Source organism: Calonectris borealis, chromosome 20, assembly GCF_964195595.1.
Source record: "Calonectris borealis chromosome 20, bCalBor7.hap1.2, whole genome shotgun sequence".
NCBI classification, from domain to species: Eukaryota; Metazoa; Chordata; class Aves; order Procellariiformes; family Procellariidae; genus Calonectris; species Calonectris borealis.
In genome coordinates, this window is record NC_134331.1 from 13,658,551 (window position 1) to 13,676,207 (window position 17,657).

The 17,657-nt window shown below is 45.7% G+C and overlaps 1 protein-coding gene across 4 annotated transcripts in view; it reads left to right on the forward strand.

Annotated features, from left to right (window-relative positions):
* The window catches only part of MXRA7 (matrix remodeling associated 7), a 30,053-nt gene extending 23,561 nt beyond the window's left edge, over positions 1-6,492 (forward strand). For 2 of the 4 annotated variants that reach the window (XM_075169910.1, XM_075169909.1), the window contains one exon: positions 608-2,377. Coding sequence is in view for 3 of the 4 variants with exons in the window: in XM_075169909.1 (XP_075026010.1) it covers positions 608-647 (40 nt within the window). In the remaining variant the exon portion in view is untranslated. Of the gene's footprint in view, positions 1-104; positions 580-607; positions 2,378-5,490 lie in introns of those variants that run through there. The other 2 variants (XM_075169908.1, XM_075169911.1) reach the window with 2 other exon arrangements.
* The last annotated feature ends 11,165 nt before the right edge of the window (positions 6,493-17,657 follow it).

Sequence of the window (17,657 nt, forward strand, 5' to 3'; positions counted from 1 at the left end):
ATCATCTCGCCCTCCCTCCCTGGAACATTGGGAGAGCTTCCATCAAAAGGAAGCCCCGCGACCTGCAGTGATTCTGGGTTTTTTTGCCTTCTTCCCTTGAACAGACACATCTGTAGGAAGATTGAGAAAGGCTGACCTGTTCAGGCACACTGCCCTGTGGAACCAGTACTCGTTCCTGGCTCATCTGGCTGCAGGTGGGAGGAGGAACCTGTACTGGACAAGGGTGCCAGCAACCTAGGGAGGCTCTGCACAGGACAGTGAGGCAGGAACCCCTGGAGCTAATGAAGGCTTCCAATTAGTTGGGCTTCTCTGCTCTCATCAGCAGGTCAGAAGGGTTGTAACTTAGACTTGGTTCCAGATGAGAGGGTTTACACCTCTGATTGAGTTTCGACTATCCTGCTGCAGTTGATGAAGCAAAGTGCCTCCTCCTTAGAGGCATGAGGTTTGTAAACAGCAGCTTGTTCTGCCCTGAGGTGGGAAGTTGCCTTGCCTTCCCCCCGCCACACACCAAGTTTTCCCCTTGCTCATTTATGTGAATAATAAAGAAGCAACCTGAGGGGTGAAATGACTGAAATGATTTCTCTTCTCTCCCTGTTTCTCTTTGCAGAACTGAAGACTATATGAAGTTGTCCCTAGCCTCCTCCTAAAGGCATCCCTTGGCATCTTTAAAGGCTTGAGAGAAATACCAAAACCAACCAAACACACCCATAAGAGAAATCCATAAACCCTCAAAACTTGGGATCCCCTCTTGGTCTGAAGTTGAGTTCTTCAAAAACTCCTGTGGTGTCAAGTTTGAGGAGATCCCGTTGTGTGGCTCCATGGACTGGGGCTGGGCCCAAGCAGTGACTTGAGTTGTGTTTGGGGGACTGGGATGTCCTAGGAGATGAACCTTCCTCCCTCTCCCCCAAACAGAACCCAAATTGGACACTAAATATGCAGCGAGTCTATTAGTTGTGTTCATTACCATGTATTAGGCCTGTCATGAAATCTGTGTTGTTCCTTTATTGGGGTGGGTGAACCGTAGCTCTTCTCCCAGACCAGCCTGGACCTTATACCAGACTATCAAGTTGTTTCCTCCTGGGGCCAAACTCCTCTTTATTGCTGGGGGTGGGAACTGCCTATGATTTCAAATGTTGTACAACGCTGCTTTATTCTGAGGGGTGGAGGGACAAAGTGGGGTCCAAGTGAGGGATGGCAGATGGTAGCCGGACCGACTCAAATCTTGCTTCTGTAGTTATTTTAGCAAAGAGCTGATTCTGTAGGTAGACAGAATGACTCGAGAAGTGATGAAGATATTGATAGTTTAGCTGTTCTGCTTGTGGTGGAGATTTAGGAGACCACCTTTGGCTGCTGTTAGTATCTGGATTCTCACTTTTCCCTACTCCAGTTCCCAAGAGGAGAGACCCAAGGAGGTAGCTATGGCATCAGGGGTTCCCTCTGGCTCAGGATGAGATTGTGGGGGTCCTGGAAGAGACACCCTCCCCATTCCTCTGCCTGCTTGCTGTTCAGTGCCCTCTTCTCTTGCTAGCCCTGTGGCTTGTCCACTGGAGCCAGAGCTCAGCATTGCTCCTCAGCTCTGTCACATATAGAAGATGAATTTGGCTGGGCGTGTATACCTGCTTCAGACATAGCAGGTTTCAATCAAACCCAGCTGGTTTGCGAGAGTGAGAAGAGGGCCTGTGTCCTCTAACGATGTTGTAGAAACACCAGGCTGGGTGGGGATGTGTTCTTCAAAGTTTCTCCCTCACTGCAGGACAACTGCCTCTTGGCTAACGCTGCAAACATATCAGAAACCCAACAGGCTGCTTTTTTTTTTTTTTCCTTTTTAATTCCTATGCAGACGATACTTGAAACCTTGTACACAGTTGTCCTTTCCAGCGCCTGGGGTTGGCAAACTCTTCATAAAAGGGCTTATTTAAAGAACAGCAGGAGGCTTCAGCTTTAGAAGAGGCTGGGCTACCCCTTCCCAGCCGACAACTGCAAGCGTGTTCAGTGGTTTGCATATGAATTTAGGCACATCTGGACCCTCTGCTTCAACATCCCGCTGGTACAGCCGCTGTCTCCCCTCGGTGCTGGCTGGCTGACTCTGTGTCCTGAGCACCCAACTATGCAAAGAATGCCTTATATTCATTGTGTTTAAGTTACATGGCAATATGTACATCGAGCAAAGTCTATAGTTGAGTCCAGATTTTTGCTAGTGGCAGTGAGTCAAACTATTTCTTCAACTCAAATGGCTGTCTGGGTATTTTTTACTTTCGTTTGTTTTGTTTGTTTGTTTTGTATTTGATGGTGGCTCTTATACAAAGGACTGTAATTCTAGTGGCTTGAATCTGTAAAAATTGCCTTTGTTTGGTCCAATAAACCTTTGAATAGTTTATTTGGTTTGTGCTTGTTCTGCCTGCCTCCAGCAGCTTGCAACTTCTTCCTCAAGAGATTTGTGGTGAAAATCTGAATTTTAGGTTAGAGGTACATTCTGCCCTCCTATGCCTTTTACCCCATAAATGATTCCACTGGCTTCTTTAACAACAGAGCCAGACCAGTGGCAAAAGTCAGGGATTTTCCCTTATTTCTGCTGGAGCAATGCAGTGTTGCAGCAGGATCCTGGTCTCGTTTGGCGGCGGAGCAATCAGCAACGTTCCCAAACGCAGAGCTCTGCCCAGGAGTTCAGCTGCTGTGAACGTGGATGCCTAGCAGTTCCTGAAATGCAAATCTCTTTTAACATACCTATGGCTCACTGCCCCAAACCTCCAGTTAATCGTAAAATTCTTGGACTGAAATGTCTGAAAAGAGCCTAAGGGAGTTAAGTATGCAAATTCAATTGCCTATCAAGAAGAATTAGGCTGCTTTGAAAATCCTTAATTAATCTATTTTGTCAGCAATAAGTAAAATTCTGTTTGACCTCCTGAATCTAAGTAGTTTTGAGGACAGCGCTTACGGGAAAAGAGAATGATTTTACTTGTGAATGGGGTAGGTTTGATCTGAAATCATCAAAAAAAAAACAATCTGGAGCAGTACAAAGTTGTTTTACAAGGTCGCCTTTGATAGGAGAAGCTCCTTTTTGAAATCAGTTTCATGTTTTTGATGCCTTACTCTTCCTTCCCAGGCTCTTTTCACTCTTTATCTTTGTTTTGCTCTCTCTTTGTTGTAGATTAGGTAGCACAGAGAAGTAACAGCAGTAACAGCTCTTTTTTATTTCTGTTTTTCAAATGCACAGTCATGATATTTAAAGTTGAGGGGAGAGCCAAAATGCATTGATGTTGCACTTAAAAAACCCAGAGTGAATATTGTCTGTGATCTTGATTGTGGAGGTTTGGAGATAAGGAAACGGGCCTTTGGCAAGATTTCAGCAGTGTTAACGTCTGTGAAATAACGAGCGAGGGATGCAGACCTGTGTAGAGCACTCCCAGCTGGCATGCATTTCAGACACAGGCAAAGCTGTGTATTGAATTTCTTCACACTAGACTGGAAATGTGCCCTCTGGTGCCCAGCGGTGATCTAAAATAAAATATTGATCACTAACGACTGTGCTTCCCTTCCTCTCGTCTGGAAAGGGCAGTTGGATGCTATTCATATGAGCACAAAAAGTTACAGAAGAGACAGACAAATCCAGGCGCTTGACAGCCTGTGGCCAGAGCTTTCATAATCAAAAGATCCCACATCATTATCAGGATATGTTTGGCCTTAGGACAATTGCATTTTAATTGCGATAGAAAAGAATTGGCAAAGGAGCTTTCTTTTGCCAGGATCTGCTTTTTCCCTGCTCTGCCTGCTGCAGTGGTGCTAGAAGGACAGCCTGCTGTTCCTGCTTCTGCTGGGGCTTAGTCCAGGAGAGGGGAAAATGCAGAGCCCCACTTGGCAGGAGCTCAGGACGGGAAGGCTCCTCTGCTTGTTCCTGACTGTCTCCTTCCATTGATCTTGTTTGTGGTGTCGTTGCTTCTGATGTGTTGATGCTGTCCTCTCCTCTTTCAAGCAAAGATTGTGTCCTGGTTTTGCCTGTCAATAGGTATTTCTGCCCCTCCTGTTACTGGAACAGCTAATAGCTTGTCCACACAGGACTTGCAGGAAGCCCACTCCAGGTTAACTAATGGCATACGTTTAAATGGATTAATTACAGTGTATTAAAGTCCTATGCAGAAAGCTGGCTGTGACGGGGACAGAGGACTCTTGACAGGGTGACCATGTGGAAGTAAAAGCCAGAGTCTGTCTTTCTAGCCCAGGAGAGGTCTAAAGATGCTAAACAAGCAGGAGGAGCTGGGATTGCGGCAGATCTGTGCTCTGAGCTGCTGGACTGTTGCTGAATTCTGGCCCCACAGTCACGTAGGGACAAAATGAGCCTTGAAGTAATAGAAACTGCTTCTCCCTTGTTACAGCCATAAAGCACCACAACTTCATTAGTTCTTTTAATCTCACACAGGAGAGTCAGGTATGAGATGTGCTAGGCAACACTGCAATCTGATCCCAATCAGGTAGGAATCCGGCAGTGAGAACGAACCAGCCCACAGCCAGCCCTGACTGGAGCCACGGTGCACATTCATTTTGCCCTAAAAGAGGATTTTGTAGACATCAAAATCAATTGCATCAGTTCACGAGCTACTTGCGAACAAATGACACTCCTGTGCTGTCCACCCTTCCGTATCCCTGAGTGATGATCAGTAGATGTATGACCAATATAAGCCCTCCTATAAAGCTTCCTCAAATAAAGCCCTGTGACAGATACCAGTCTCTGTGCTCAGGACATACAACAGTGGTTAACTGCTTCAGCTTAGGGAAAAATCAGGATATCGTCTGTTATGGGGAGAAGGGAGTTAATCGTCTGCTATGGGACTTTCTAGGGATGGAAATCTGAGCTAGATGGTTCACTGGTCAGCCTCTGCTCACACTGGGATGACCTCGTTGCTGGACTGGCTACATGAGTCCATCTCACCATTTGACATTGGCAGACGAACTCTTGAATCGAAGATTTCTATCTGTGATCTTATCTTCCAGTGGCTGATTAAAGACATGTCTGCACTGGAAGGTAGTCTAGTCTCTAGTTCTAAGGTAGGGTATGCATTTAAAATTTAATAGCTATTCCTGAATTACTCTGTACCTACATGCTCCCATTACAGAATGAAAAGAAGCTGTACTGATGAAGCTTAATCCAGTTTCATTATGGAGTCTGCTAAATTGGGACATTAGTCTTATGATATTCCACATGTCGAGTTATCCTGAAACTTTGAGCATAGATAAGCCGTAAGAAACTCCAAAGCTAGTGTTAAAGCAGTCTGTTTTATCTCCATATTTAAAGAACTGCAGAGAGACGTGCAGGATGAATTGATAGATGGGAAGGTGGAGGAAGGAGAACCAGAGGCTATCTTTTTCTCATCGCACATGGGCAGATTTCCTGCAGCCAGTAAGGCTTGTAAAATGACCTGCGTTTGGCTTCGGTGTTCTTGCTCAAAGTGCCTTCTGGGGACTGGCTATTCCTACTTCTCCTTTTCTTCTTGACAGGGTTCAGAGAGAGCAGCTGGCTGCCATCTTCAGGCTCATGAAGGAAAAAAGTGACACATTTGGAGAGATGTCTGAAGGAGACATGAAGGAGCAGCTTAGACTGTATGATATATAACCTTGCAGCCAGTGGAGACTATGCCCAAAAGTCATCTTGGCCCGTATTATGCAGCACACTGGAGATTGTAGTGCTATAAACACGTTTTGGTAGTTATTTTGCAGCTCCAGTTTGTTTTGAAACGCATATAGGCCTGTGATATATATTTTGAAAGACTCGTAATTTCTCACCCTTTTTATCATTTTTCCTTGAAGAGTTACCATGATATTTTCATCTCGTACAGAGATTTTTACCTCTTTCTGGCTGGGTCATATGTCTCAGTCATACAAAGTAGTTAAACTCGCAACTTTTTTCTGGCCATGCTTTATAAACATGAACTTTCAAACCTAGTCTTTATCAGTTTGATATCTGAAGAAAGCCAAAGATGACAGATGTAAAATGGATGAAAATAATACAATCATAGAATAAATCGGGTTGGAAGGAACCTAAGGAGGTCTGTAGTCCAACCTCCTTCTCAAAGCAGCATCATCTATGAGATGAAGCCAAGAGCTTTATCCTGTCAGGTCTTGAAAACCTCCAAGGATGGAGACTGCACAATCTCTCTTGGCAGAGAGGCTTCCAATCCTACAGTTAGAAAATGAATAGCCAAAGCCAAGGCATTAGTGCACCGATTAGAGGTGAGTTGCCTTTCTCATCTCCTTGGAAGGAACACTTCATCCTCCTTCACGCTGGCTTTTTGAAACAAATCCAAGTCGGTTGCGGCTGACCCCGTTGAGCTCATCTTCACGCCTGAGAAAACAGCAGCTAACTTCAGCCTGGAAACACAAACATCTCTTCACCTCTTGATACTGGTAAAAGTAGTACTGAAAGGTGGCTGGCATTTTTACAAGGATGATTGTGTCCAGGTCAGATCCTATTCTCCTAAAATAAAAAATTATGTGGGGAAATGACATACTCGGGAAAACTCTGTGAATTTATCAAGTATTTTGCACAGTTTTGACCAACCCTTGGTGGTTTGGATGAAGTAAATCAACAAGCATTTGTAATTTTCACTGAATGTCTTCTGGTGTACTTCTCTCGCCTATGAAATCCTGTTAAATACGTTATTATCAGGAAGGATTTTCTCAGTTTTAATAACTGCCGACAAAGGGAGGCAATGTTTTCTGACCCAGCTGTAGGGAATGATCTCTTAAAAGATTAGGTTCGCTTTATTTTGTGTAATCTTTTTGAGTCTGGGAGACCAAATATCCCATTATCTGGTCACTGTTTCCCACTACAGTATATTCCATAACCCTGTACTATTTGACATTTAAGAATAGTTTTATCTTCTAATTGTTTTCACTTAGGTGAAGGCATATTTATTACGAAATCAAGCTGGTTTTACTACCAAGTCATAACTTAATCTAAATGTAATGTCTGAAAATTACCTCTTCTTATTCAACATGAAGGAATTAAGTGGGAAAAGGAGTCTCATGACGTGAAACGTGAAGCAGACTGCCAGCTTGCTGTGTCCCTAGGCCACAATTTCCTTTGTCAAGCTGTGCAGAGGGAGAAATGTAGGAAATTTGGATGTGGGATTTCTCCCTAGTTCAAAACTGAAAGCAGGCTCTTTTCCAAAGCTCTTACTTACTTACTTTCTTTCTTACTTACTTACTTTACTTTCAAAAGCAAGTAAAGGAGAGTTAAGGTTTAGTTGATTTTTAGTCTTTGTCTTGTAAACTTTACAGTTTATTTCCAAAGTATTTTTATATTTCTTTTTTTACATTTGGGCCTTCTCTGGACAGGAACATTTCTGAAAAAAATTCCTCAAACTCCTCAGCTTCACATTATGCCAGCAGTGATAACCTTGAATATGGAAGAGCAGCTGACATTAAACCTGCCCTGCCCATACCCACTCCGAGCAAAATGTTAAGATGCTGTTGATGACAGGATAGTGGTAAAAGACCTGTCATTTACTAGGCCCAAATTTGAGGAAGAAATTAAGCTAAATAAAGAAGCCTGTGCCCAAGACATGAAACAAAGGGATGTCTAGATGTAAAACCCATGGATTTTAAAAGGTACGTTTTCCCTGCGTGCGGTGCAAGGCTGTAATAAAGAGGAGCCCGCTGGACACGGCTGTGCGTGCTCTGTGGAGGCAGCGGGGAGGTGGCGTTCGGAGGCCGCAGGCAGCGATGGGGTACGTCCCGACTTGGCCGGCCAGCTTCTAATTTCCTTTTCCCGCTGGGCTCATCAATATTGATACAGGAAATTTCACCAGTTGCTACAGCAGGATCTCCCCTTCTGGGTATTGTCCTTTAAATAACACTGGCTGCTTTTCCTCGGCCTTATGCAGGGCTGTAGGGCACAAACGTGGCCGTACAAATGCACTGCGGGTAGCGGGGCAGGGGGGTGCGCTGGGGGGCCATTGGGGAAACCGATCTCCCCTTTGCCAAGCTCTGGGGCTGCAAACACGGCCGGGAGGATCCCGAATCAGCGCTCGCGCCGAGGGGCCTCTCACGGCCCTTCAAAACACGGAGGCCTGGTCTCCTGTGAGCCCCAGTCTCGGCGGGGTCGGCCCCCCGCGACCGCTTCCGCTGCCGGGAGCAGCTCCTGCCCACGGCTGTGGCGGACGCTTCGGGAAGGCGACCGGGGGACGAGGGGACCGCGGCCCCGGCGGAGCCCGGGCAGCGCGCGCCGAAGGGGCCCGCTGCTATGGCAACCAGCCCTTGGCTGCTCGCGGTTGGGTACACGTGTCCCCATTTGGCACCCGTACGGCAACGCGAAACGGCACTGGATTGCCCCTAGCCGGCCCCCGTAACCCGCCACGGCAGGGGAGGGGCAAACGGGGAAGACCTCGAGACCATTATCGTGCAGTACGCATGCGCACTGCGTGGGCGGCACGCGCGACAGGTGATGTGCGGCCGCCGCCTGCCTGAGGCGGGGCACAGCGCGCATGCGCGGGGCGGGGCCGCTCCCCCCGCCCCACAGTAAGATGGCGGCGGTCGGGGGAGGGCTTGGCGTGTGCAGCCGGCGGGGCGCGGCGCGGCCCGACCGGGCCTGGCCGAGAGGCTGAGGCCTCCCTCAGCGGCGGGGAGGCTCTCCGTGAACGTCTGGCCGGAGGGTGTGCGGAGAGGGCCGTTTCGGTGCCGTGTGGGGGAGGCAGCGGGTTAGACCTTGCCTGCCAGCCCTTCGCCAGCCGACAGGCAGCACGCCGGGCTCCGCGTTTGTGAGGCATCCGGATTAACCCGCCTGTGCGCTGATAGTTTTCAGCGGGGGTTTAGTCTGACCCAAAGTCCGTTGAAGTCGTCAGGACGTTCGTTTCAGTGGGTTTGGAGAGGGAGTGCAGTGACATAAGTCGAGGTGACCATGGTGTAAGCTGTTCTTTAGTTAATCCGTGTTCGGTGATGGTCTTGGGATCTATTTGTGCTGGCACCTTGGGAAATGAATCTTCTGTCCGTCTAAAAGTGCCCAAAGCAGTGTGAAGTGTGTGCTGCTGCCCCCGCTGGCACGCTTGGCAAGAACGGTTCATCTTAGAACTTTGCCAAGATGTTCTGTAGCCACATTTTTTTCTGATACTCTTATTTATGTGCGTTCCTGACATCCCACTACACATGCTTTAATGTAATCTAGTGTTGTGACTCTTGATCCTGCAGATAAGGAATAGATTGTGTTGTCTTGATCTAATCTTGGGTAGATCAGAGAATGAGAGCATTTTGTTCCACATCCTTGGTGTTTCATTTCTCATTCAAGCTTAGGCAGTCTTTGAGCACCAAACAGAGATCCAGGTTTAAAAAAAGTCTGGAATGATTTCGTTAAGGAGCTTTAGAAGGTGGGGGAGGTGAAGGCAGGAGAAAGAGAAAGCAGAATTCCCCTCCTCTGGCTCTGTAGGTAGCTTTGATAGGGATTTCAGGTTTGGAGACTTTCTCTACAGATCTTTTAAATGAGCTTTTTTGCATAGGTTGCCTCTGAAATTGGTAAACCTTATGCTCCGTGATGTGATAGCACCTGCTTTGCACTCTAGAGCTGGTGTAAGTTACATAAATTGGGCTTGGCCCAGTGCATTGGCAGTGTAGGCAAAGTGGATGGCTGTGCCAACGGTGTGAGGAACCGTGCCAGTGAACTTGTCAAGTGTACCTGGTAGTGAAGAGGTGGGTTTCCACTGTCCTGTCCTTTGAAGGAAATAGGAATAGTTATAGATGGGGAAGAGTGTGGCCTCATACCCACCATAAACCCTCTGCTTTTTGCACCTATGAGGTTATTTTCCATCTTCTGTTATCTTCTGTGCTGTTAAGCAGAGTTAGGGGATTTTTGCAAACTATGTCAAGTATTTTGAATAAATTCCTCTGGGGCATTTCTCAGAATGAATCAAAGGCAAAAGTCCTCATTAATATCCACCGGAGGAGAACAAGTAGTAGTTTCCAGACCGGCTTTGCATTTACCGTAACGCTAAACAAACCAACAGACCTGGGTTTTTTTGTTGTTTTGGTTTGGTTTTTTTTCCCCCCAGTCCCTCATGTTTCTTAATTACTGTATCCAGGCTATATGCATTTAACAGGGAATTAAATCCACAGTCTCTGAATTTGTAATAGGCTGGATTTATTCCCATAAGAATGGTGGGAACAAAGTTCAAAAATCGTGTTGTAGGTAACAATCCATTTTAGTGAATATCATTTCCTCTGAAGAGTGAAATAACCAGTTCTGAAATTTGCAGTAACTGGTGACTATAAGGAATTTGTGTAGTAATCAAACAGTGAATGTGTGGCATGAGCATCTTCTATTTTAAGAAGGCAGCTTCACCTTTATTACCACCCACACTTTTGTTGGTGAATCACATTTTGATGTAAGGACTGTATAAAAAGGGGCCAAAAAGACAAATCTCTATAAAACCCTTGGTATTGTAGCCTTTTCCACCTGCATTTCTCTCAAAGTTGTCTGACCAACATAACCTCAGAGGTGGTGGAAAATGAACAGCGGTGTCTGCTGCCTTCTGTTTGCAGCAAGTGGTATTTTGTTTTATGCTCCTTTCTCCATAATATGACTAAAGCGTTTCTCACAAAGGTGGGTTTTTATAGGGATTTTGACGTGTTCCAGGAATGCGATCTTTCTTGTGAGTCCTCTCTAAATTCAAGTGAAGCAGCAGAGATTCTGATCTATGAGTACCTGTTCAGACTGAGTTACGGAAGCAGCACTAGATGGTAAGAATTTCTAAAGATCAGCTCAGGAGATGGGGATGGAGTGCTAGGACCATGGATTTGAATCTGGCTTTCTGCTAGGATGGGAACAGAGCAAAACATGGAAGTCCTTGTGTGGTTTTTTTTTTTAGACTTTGAATATATCTATTGCGCATCAAAAGCATCTGATTGCTGGATCCCAGTCAACAACTCTGGAAGAGCTTTTCTAAAGGGGAAAATCTCTTGTCTGCAATGCTTTCTTAATTCCCAAAGCAGGTCAGGAATGCAGTCATTGAGTTATGTATGTGTAGCGAGTCAGTCATGGTGTTATCAGCTGTTGGGAATGCTGCGTACTGCTCGCATTTGTTAACTGCTAATTTGTATTGGGAACAATAAACTAACAAAGAGGAGGTATTACATAAAGAAAGGGGATAATTGATTTTGTTTTCCGTGAGAGGGTAGTGTCAAACCTACTGTGGGGATTTTCACTGTTTTCACACATTAAGCCAAATTGTTAGGGATGCCGCTGTAGAAAGAGATGGAAACAGCCAACCAACGTCCTGGGGAATCCTAAGCAGTCTCCAAACACATCTCCAAAATTGGCAGCGCAGACTGGGCCAGACTGCAGCACGTCTGGCTGTGAGGTTGTTTCCAGTGGTAAAACCCAAGGGCGAGGTATGATGAGTACCTGTGTCCATTGGGTTCAGGATTTCCGCCTCTGCAGTGGTTATGAGATTGCAGTCTTGGTGCAAGGGAAGGTGACACTTGGAGAGAGGTGGTGCTGCTGGCAGAGCTGCCTGTCAGTAGAAAGTATGATCCTTTTTGAGCTGTTTTTTACCGCTCTCCTGAAATGTCTCACCTTTTCTAACCCAAGGCTAAGGTAAATTAAACCCTAATGCACTCAGAATTGGAAGAAAGTTTGTATACTGCATTTTCTGTAGATAAATACAGGTAAACGTGAGATGGTGGGAGAGGAAAAGTGAGTACTGTTTGTCCACTGGATGGTGCTGTTGTTTTATACAAACAGCAGAGGGGTCCTGCGTAGCTCCGACTGAAGACTTCAAGTACTGTTTTGCTTCAGAGAGAATTAAGAGGGATATGCACAGTCCTTTTCTCCTTAGCAATTCTCTCACAAATCCTGTATGTTGTGATCTGCCTATCCAGCATTCCTGAGACTGACTAAACTTAGCTAATGACTACAGATGGGAAAACTCATATTTTCTGAGCAATTCCTCCTGATCAGGACCAGAATTTTTCTAAAAAATCTCATTTAAAACTTCCCTCAATCCCCCAGCCCCCAAGAGTTAAGCTTTGTTTCACCTGCGGGATGAGTGTTGGCTCAGTCAAGTGCAATAAGCTAGCTAGGAGTCGCTGGGGGAAAAGCTTGTTTTCAGAGTCTGTGGTTATACTTCATTGTGGGGGAAGAGAAGACACATTCCTCTGATGAAACCACCTTTCCAGAGGCCAGGACTTGAGTTTGAATTTTGTTTGCCTGCCACAGCATCAGTTAGCATAGCATCAGATAAGATCTGAAATGGGTATTTGCGACTTACAAGGACATTGGAACAATGTCATGTAACTTTTTATTGTATTGTTTTATAGCTCACGCTTAAAGATATAACTGCAATCCTTACGAAGGAGACGACTTCGGATCATTGCCTCTGTAATTTGTCGTCCTTGATAACATTGTTACAGCCTTTTGTTGGAAAGGAAACAAAGAATAGTAGCCTGTGTGGTGGTGAGGAATTGTTTTGCAAGCTCTGCCTATGACTTAGTTGTTGGAATTCTGCTACTGATAATTGGTGGAAGTGGAAATTAACTCAGGATGCTGGTTTTAAGGAAATGGGAGAGTGGGAAGGGAAGTGGTGAAAGTGTTTAGTTTGTAGTAAGTGAAAATGGCTGCATTGTGTCAGTAACTCTTCTGAAAGGTGATACTTTGAGCCTTCCAGCATCATAGGCTATCAGCTTCTCTCAGTTTCCAGATCCCCCGAATTCTGCTGGTGGAGAACTCTGCAGAGAAAACTGCAGTCTGCTGGCAGTAGATGTTTCTGATGACCATTGCTAGTCTGAGGAGTACAGGTAGAAAACCCCTATGTGATGGCACTGTTTCAGCGCAGAGCATTATGTTCTGTGTCACTGGCGAGGCTTTGGTCGTACCCGTGTTCCTGCAGCAGCCGTGCCTGAGCTAATCGAGAGCTGCTCTGGTGGGATGTGTGCATGGGTGTGACTAACCAGGGTCTAGAGACTGGCTGCTACCAATGGGGGGAGAGCAGAGGTCAGAGGAGACAGTATCTTACTTGGAGGATGCCAGTGGTGCATAGATCCATCTGAAGTCAGGACTTGCTTCATAACAGCATCAGATTCATGCCTTAATGTCTCATCTTATTGTAAGCTGTTTGGACTCAGGGTAGTGGTTCCCCGTTGAAGGACAGGATCTTTCTAATCCCTCCTGTCACCCTGGATTCCCTTTAGTTGCCACTCTGTTTGTGTGGAGAGTGTCATTTCATGTCAGCAAGGACCATTTAAAAATCCAGCTGTTTCATTTTGGAGGAGAAGCATCATAGCCCAGCAGCTAATGGAGATGACCATGACCTTTTGAGGGAAAAGGGACTTGCTGAAAATGTGACTGGATGGATAAACCAGGACTGCCTGGGGAAACAGATTTGCAGGGAGGTGGAATGACTGACTGCCTAGGCTTGTCCCAGCATCTGACGTTTGTCTTAAAAGTAAGAGCTATGTCTTTGCAAAATGGAGGAGTCACAGTTTCTGGATACTTCCAAGATGTGGTCAGAGTGGCTGAGAGAGAGACTCACACCTGTTGATCTCTGAACTTTCTGTTTGTTTTGGCTTTTTGTTAAAAGATCTCCTCTGTGTGTGTTTATGTACTTCAGTTTTGATTGGCCTGGGTAGATGTCGTCTGTTGCTCTTCCATGGTCTTTATTTTGTTTGTTTTTCCACTGTGATGTGAAGCTATTGGATTAGTTACACAGGGTGTTACCTGCATATTAGCAATAGAAAGACCAGTGGAATCCAGTTGGAGAAAATGGAAACCCCAGCTTTTCTCTGTACAGACTATGCTGAAGTTTTCACACCCACACACTTAAATCAACTTTGTAGTAGTGAAGTTTGACTTTTGCCATTAGCAAGAAGACTTTATTTCAGGCAGCGCTGCATGAAAATTGTAGGTTGGGTATTGCCAATTCTTTCTCCTGCATGGGCTGTGTTTCTTTGTCCAGAGCCAAGAGCATTGGCCCTCAGTCCTTTACTCTCATTTTGTGTGCGGACCGTGACAGTTTCAACCACTCTACAATTGCGCTGTTAAATTGGCAGTGCTGCGAGTGTATTGATGAGATGGTCCTGAGGAAACTGCACACCTCCTTCGTTTTTGTTTTTTTTTTAAACTCCTGTCAGCACCATTGAGGTGGGAAATTTTTGTTTGGCTGTTTGATTTAACACACCATTCAGGCAACTGGAAGGTCCAGCAGTCCTGCTGTCCCTGAGATCTGCAAGGGACTCTGGTCCCAAGCTTTCCCTTCCCTCCTATATCTGTTCTCACAGATGAACATCCACATTAGAGAGCAAAACTAGGGGAGAAAATCTGATGTTAATGTCATTGAGAATGTAACTTATTGCAGCAGAGAGGAATTCCTGTGTGATACAAAGTCATAAAAAGAAAACCCTGCACCAGGGGCTCTTGGACCTGTGCGTTGACCTTGAGGAAATGCCTCCTGGGAAGCTTTCGCTGCTGAAATGTTCTGCCTGGGTCACAGTGCAGTCGCAGCTGTGAAGATCCTGCTAACCGTGGTGTTAGCAAGTGGTTTCCTGGTCTGAGGGCTGAGAACTTGTGCAGACAAAATTTGGGATGGTCCCTCTCCTCTTGCACTTTGCTATTTCACCTGCAGCTCAGCAGTCGTCTTGGCAGAGATGCTGCGGGTTTACGAGAAGCCCCTTAATCCGTGCTAGGCTGCTAGTGGAGCTGCTCCACTGCTGGTGCTAGTGGGAAGTGGCATCTTTATCACTACAAAACTTTGGGTGCACAAGCAGAGAAGATGATGGACCTGCACCCAGTACCTTTATCCTGGTTTCCAGCAGAAATGCTGTCTTGGGAGGCCCCTCCGTTTCCAGGCACCTTCATGTCAAAGGTCTGTCTTTGCAGCCAAGTGATGCTGCCTGTCTGGGTGGGATCCCATGGAGCTGCGGGAGCATCACATGCTCTCTCTGGCTTCCACCATCCTTTTTGCCAGCTCCTCCTATAGCCTTTTGTGGCACATTGTTTCTCAGTAAAGGGTGGATTATCCTTGTTTGGACATAGATATTCTGTACCCAGGAATGATCTGCATCATGCGTGACAGTTTGGTGATATTTATATTGACAAGCCCATGACAATGGTGTTGACATCCTTGGTCACCTTTCTGCAACAAGAGATGGGGTAGACACCCTCTTGCTAATTGTGTCAAAATATGGTGGGCTTCTGCAGTCATAGCGACGGACTCAGCTGAGAAAAAGTGACTGTTTCCATGTCTGAGGGGGCACACACATGCAGACACTTGGGGTTAGGATCTAGGAGATCCTCCACATTGTCCTAAGGTGGGAGAGCATGTGGTGATGGTAATGGCAGGATTCTGTCCCCTCAGCCTAAGGGGGTCATCAGCACGTGGTGGGATCACACCTCAGTGTGATCCGAGACCCTCTCGTACAAACCTCCTTTCGCGCTCTAAACAAATCTGCCGGCGGACAGGACACTGCATTAGCTGCCTGTCTTGTGTTCTCGATTCTTTTTCCTTCTTTGTGAGCACAAAATAGCCATGTGTACAGCTAGTTTTGGAGAAGGAGGTGGCTGGGGTACTGAGAGTGTGCTCCTCGGGTCACTTAGCTGATGATATCGACAGGTGTGTTATTTAAGTTGTGTTTCGGTGCAGGTAGGAAGGGATGGTGTGAGGGTGGTCTGTTGTTTGCCATTTCTGCTCATGTCTTCTCTGTGCGTCAATTCCACTTGCCAATTGCAGTGTTGAAACAAAATTTGATCACCTGGACTCTGCTCTGAGTCAAATCAGGTTAATGAAACTGGTGGCCAAGGGTTTGCAGGCATGAGAGTGACTTGATTTGGTCTGCAGGAAAACCCTGGTAATGTTGGTGACCACTAAGCCTGTCTTGATTTTGGCATTTCGGCGCAGTTAACAGAGCGGGCAGATAGGACAGGTATCTGTGACTGAGCATATCTAACCCAGAGTCGCTGGCACAAGATCAGGCAGCCTTAAGATACCATTTTTGTTGACTTTCAAGACTGGTGGTGCACTTTGAAGTTTGTAGCAGATAAACTTGCGCCTAGGGTGTGTGCAGTGAATGGCCTTTCTAGTGAAGCACGCACTATTTATTTATGCATGAATGGAACTGCAGTCATCTGGTTTACTTGAAGTTGTAAGGCCAGACCTTGTCAAATACTGATATTAAGAGAAGTGAGAGGCTAGCTGAATACAGCGTTCTACAGGGAACAGTAAACAACTGAAGGAAGTGGCCTTCTAGAAAAACTGTCTTGCAATTCAGCTGTAATCTCTAGGCAATAAATTTGGGTAACAGAGAACCCAAAGACTAACCACATGATAAGATGGGAATTTTTTTTTTTCCTGGATAGATTAGATAGCAAACCATGTGAAATTCCACAAGTAAAATGCTACCTATTTATGTTGAAAGAGAAGGAGACAATATGTGTTTTGTAGATGTGAGTTACGAGTGAGATAAAGCTAATTCTCAGATCAAATTGTATTTTAGGGAGGACCTGAACTTCCATCCATGAAACAATGTAGTTATTTTAATGTGTTTGTGGGGCACTTGACATACCCAAATGTTTTTAATAGATCGACCTCCTGAACAGCAGTGAAATACTTTGGCAGTGGCAAAAAAAATAGCCCACCTTAGACGTGTCAGCTGCCAGAGCATTGTGGCTTCAGCCATTGGGGTTCTGAGGATGTTGTGGTGGAGCCACCAGTGTCTAGATGAAGCTGAAAACAAAAGCTCTGGGCAAAAGCAGGACTGTTAGCACCATCCTGGTTAAATTCTCATGTAATTAACTGCCCTTTACCACTCTGTCTCCTTTCTGTTTATTTCAGAGACCTTCTGTCTGGAAAAGTGTGTGGTGCTGTAGTGTGGCTCATCATATTCCTCTCAGCAATGTCTGCCTTTCAGTATCAACTGAAGGAAACGCCGTAAGGTAATTTGCAAGTGCTTTAGGGTAAATTACATAAAATTTATAAACACAAAGGCTTGTTATTTGCTCTTGGATTCTCAGAGTGTTTTACCATGTGGTTTCATAGAATAGCACATGTAGTTAAACAACCAGAAGAGTCATTTTCCTCAGTTCTTATTTTTCTGCGGAGTTTGCAGCGTCCTCTTGCTCTTGATTGTTTTGTGCATTTACTCTTAAGATATTAATTATTTTAGTTAACTGGGCTTGTGTGTACTTACAGTTACAGTATCAAGGGGTAAATATGAACTCAAACACTGACCAAGCTGAAAGGTGGGGTGGAGAAAAGGGGGTGCCCTAGAGGACGGTCAGCGGAGTGTGACACAGCAGTGTAGATTGCTTAGGGAGGGGGAGGAAACCTCAAGCGCTGAAAGATAGACAAGCCCCAACCAACATCTGCTTGGAGTCACAGGGTTGGTTTAGAAATCACTGAAGCTTGGAGCTGCATGAGGTGACCTTTCAAGATGTCTCTTCCAGCTTTTGTTGCTGTGGCTCAGCAGTGTAACTCATTCTTGATGAATGGGTAGTGTCTTGATGAGGGGGTAGTGGGTGCAAAATGGCCACTACAGAGGAGAGAGCTGTAAGGGCAGGCTAGCGGAGATCAGCACAAGGGCTGGACACCACCTGAATTTGACATCATCCTGTAACAACACAGCTTAGACTGTTCTGTTGTAGGCATGATCATTCTCATTTGATACCTAAAAACGGGGACACAAGGCTT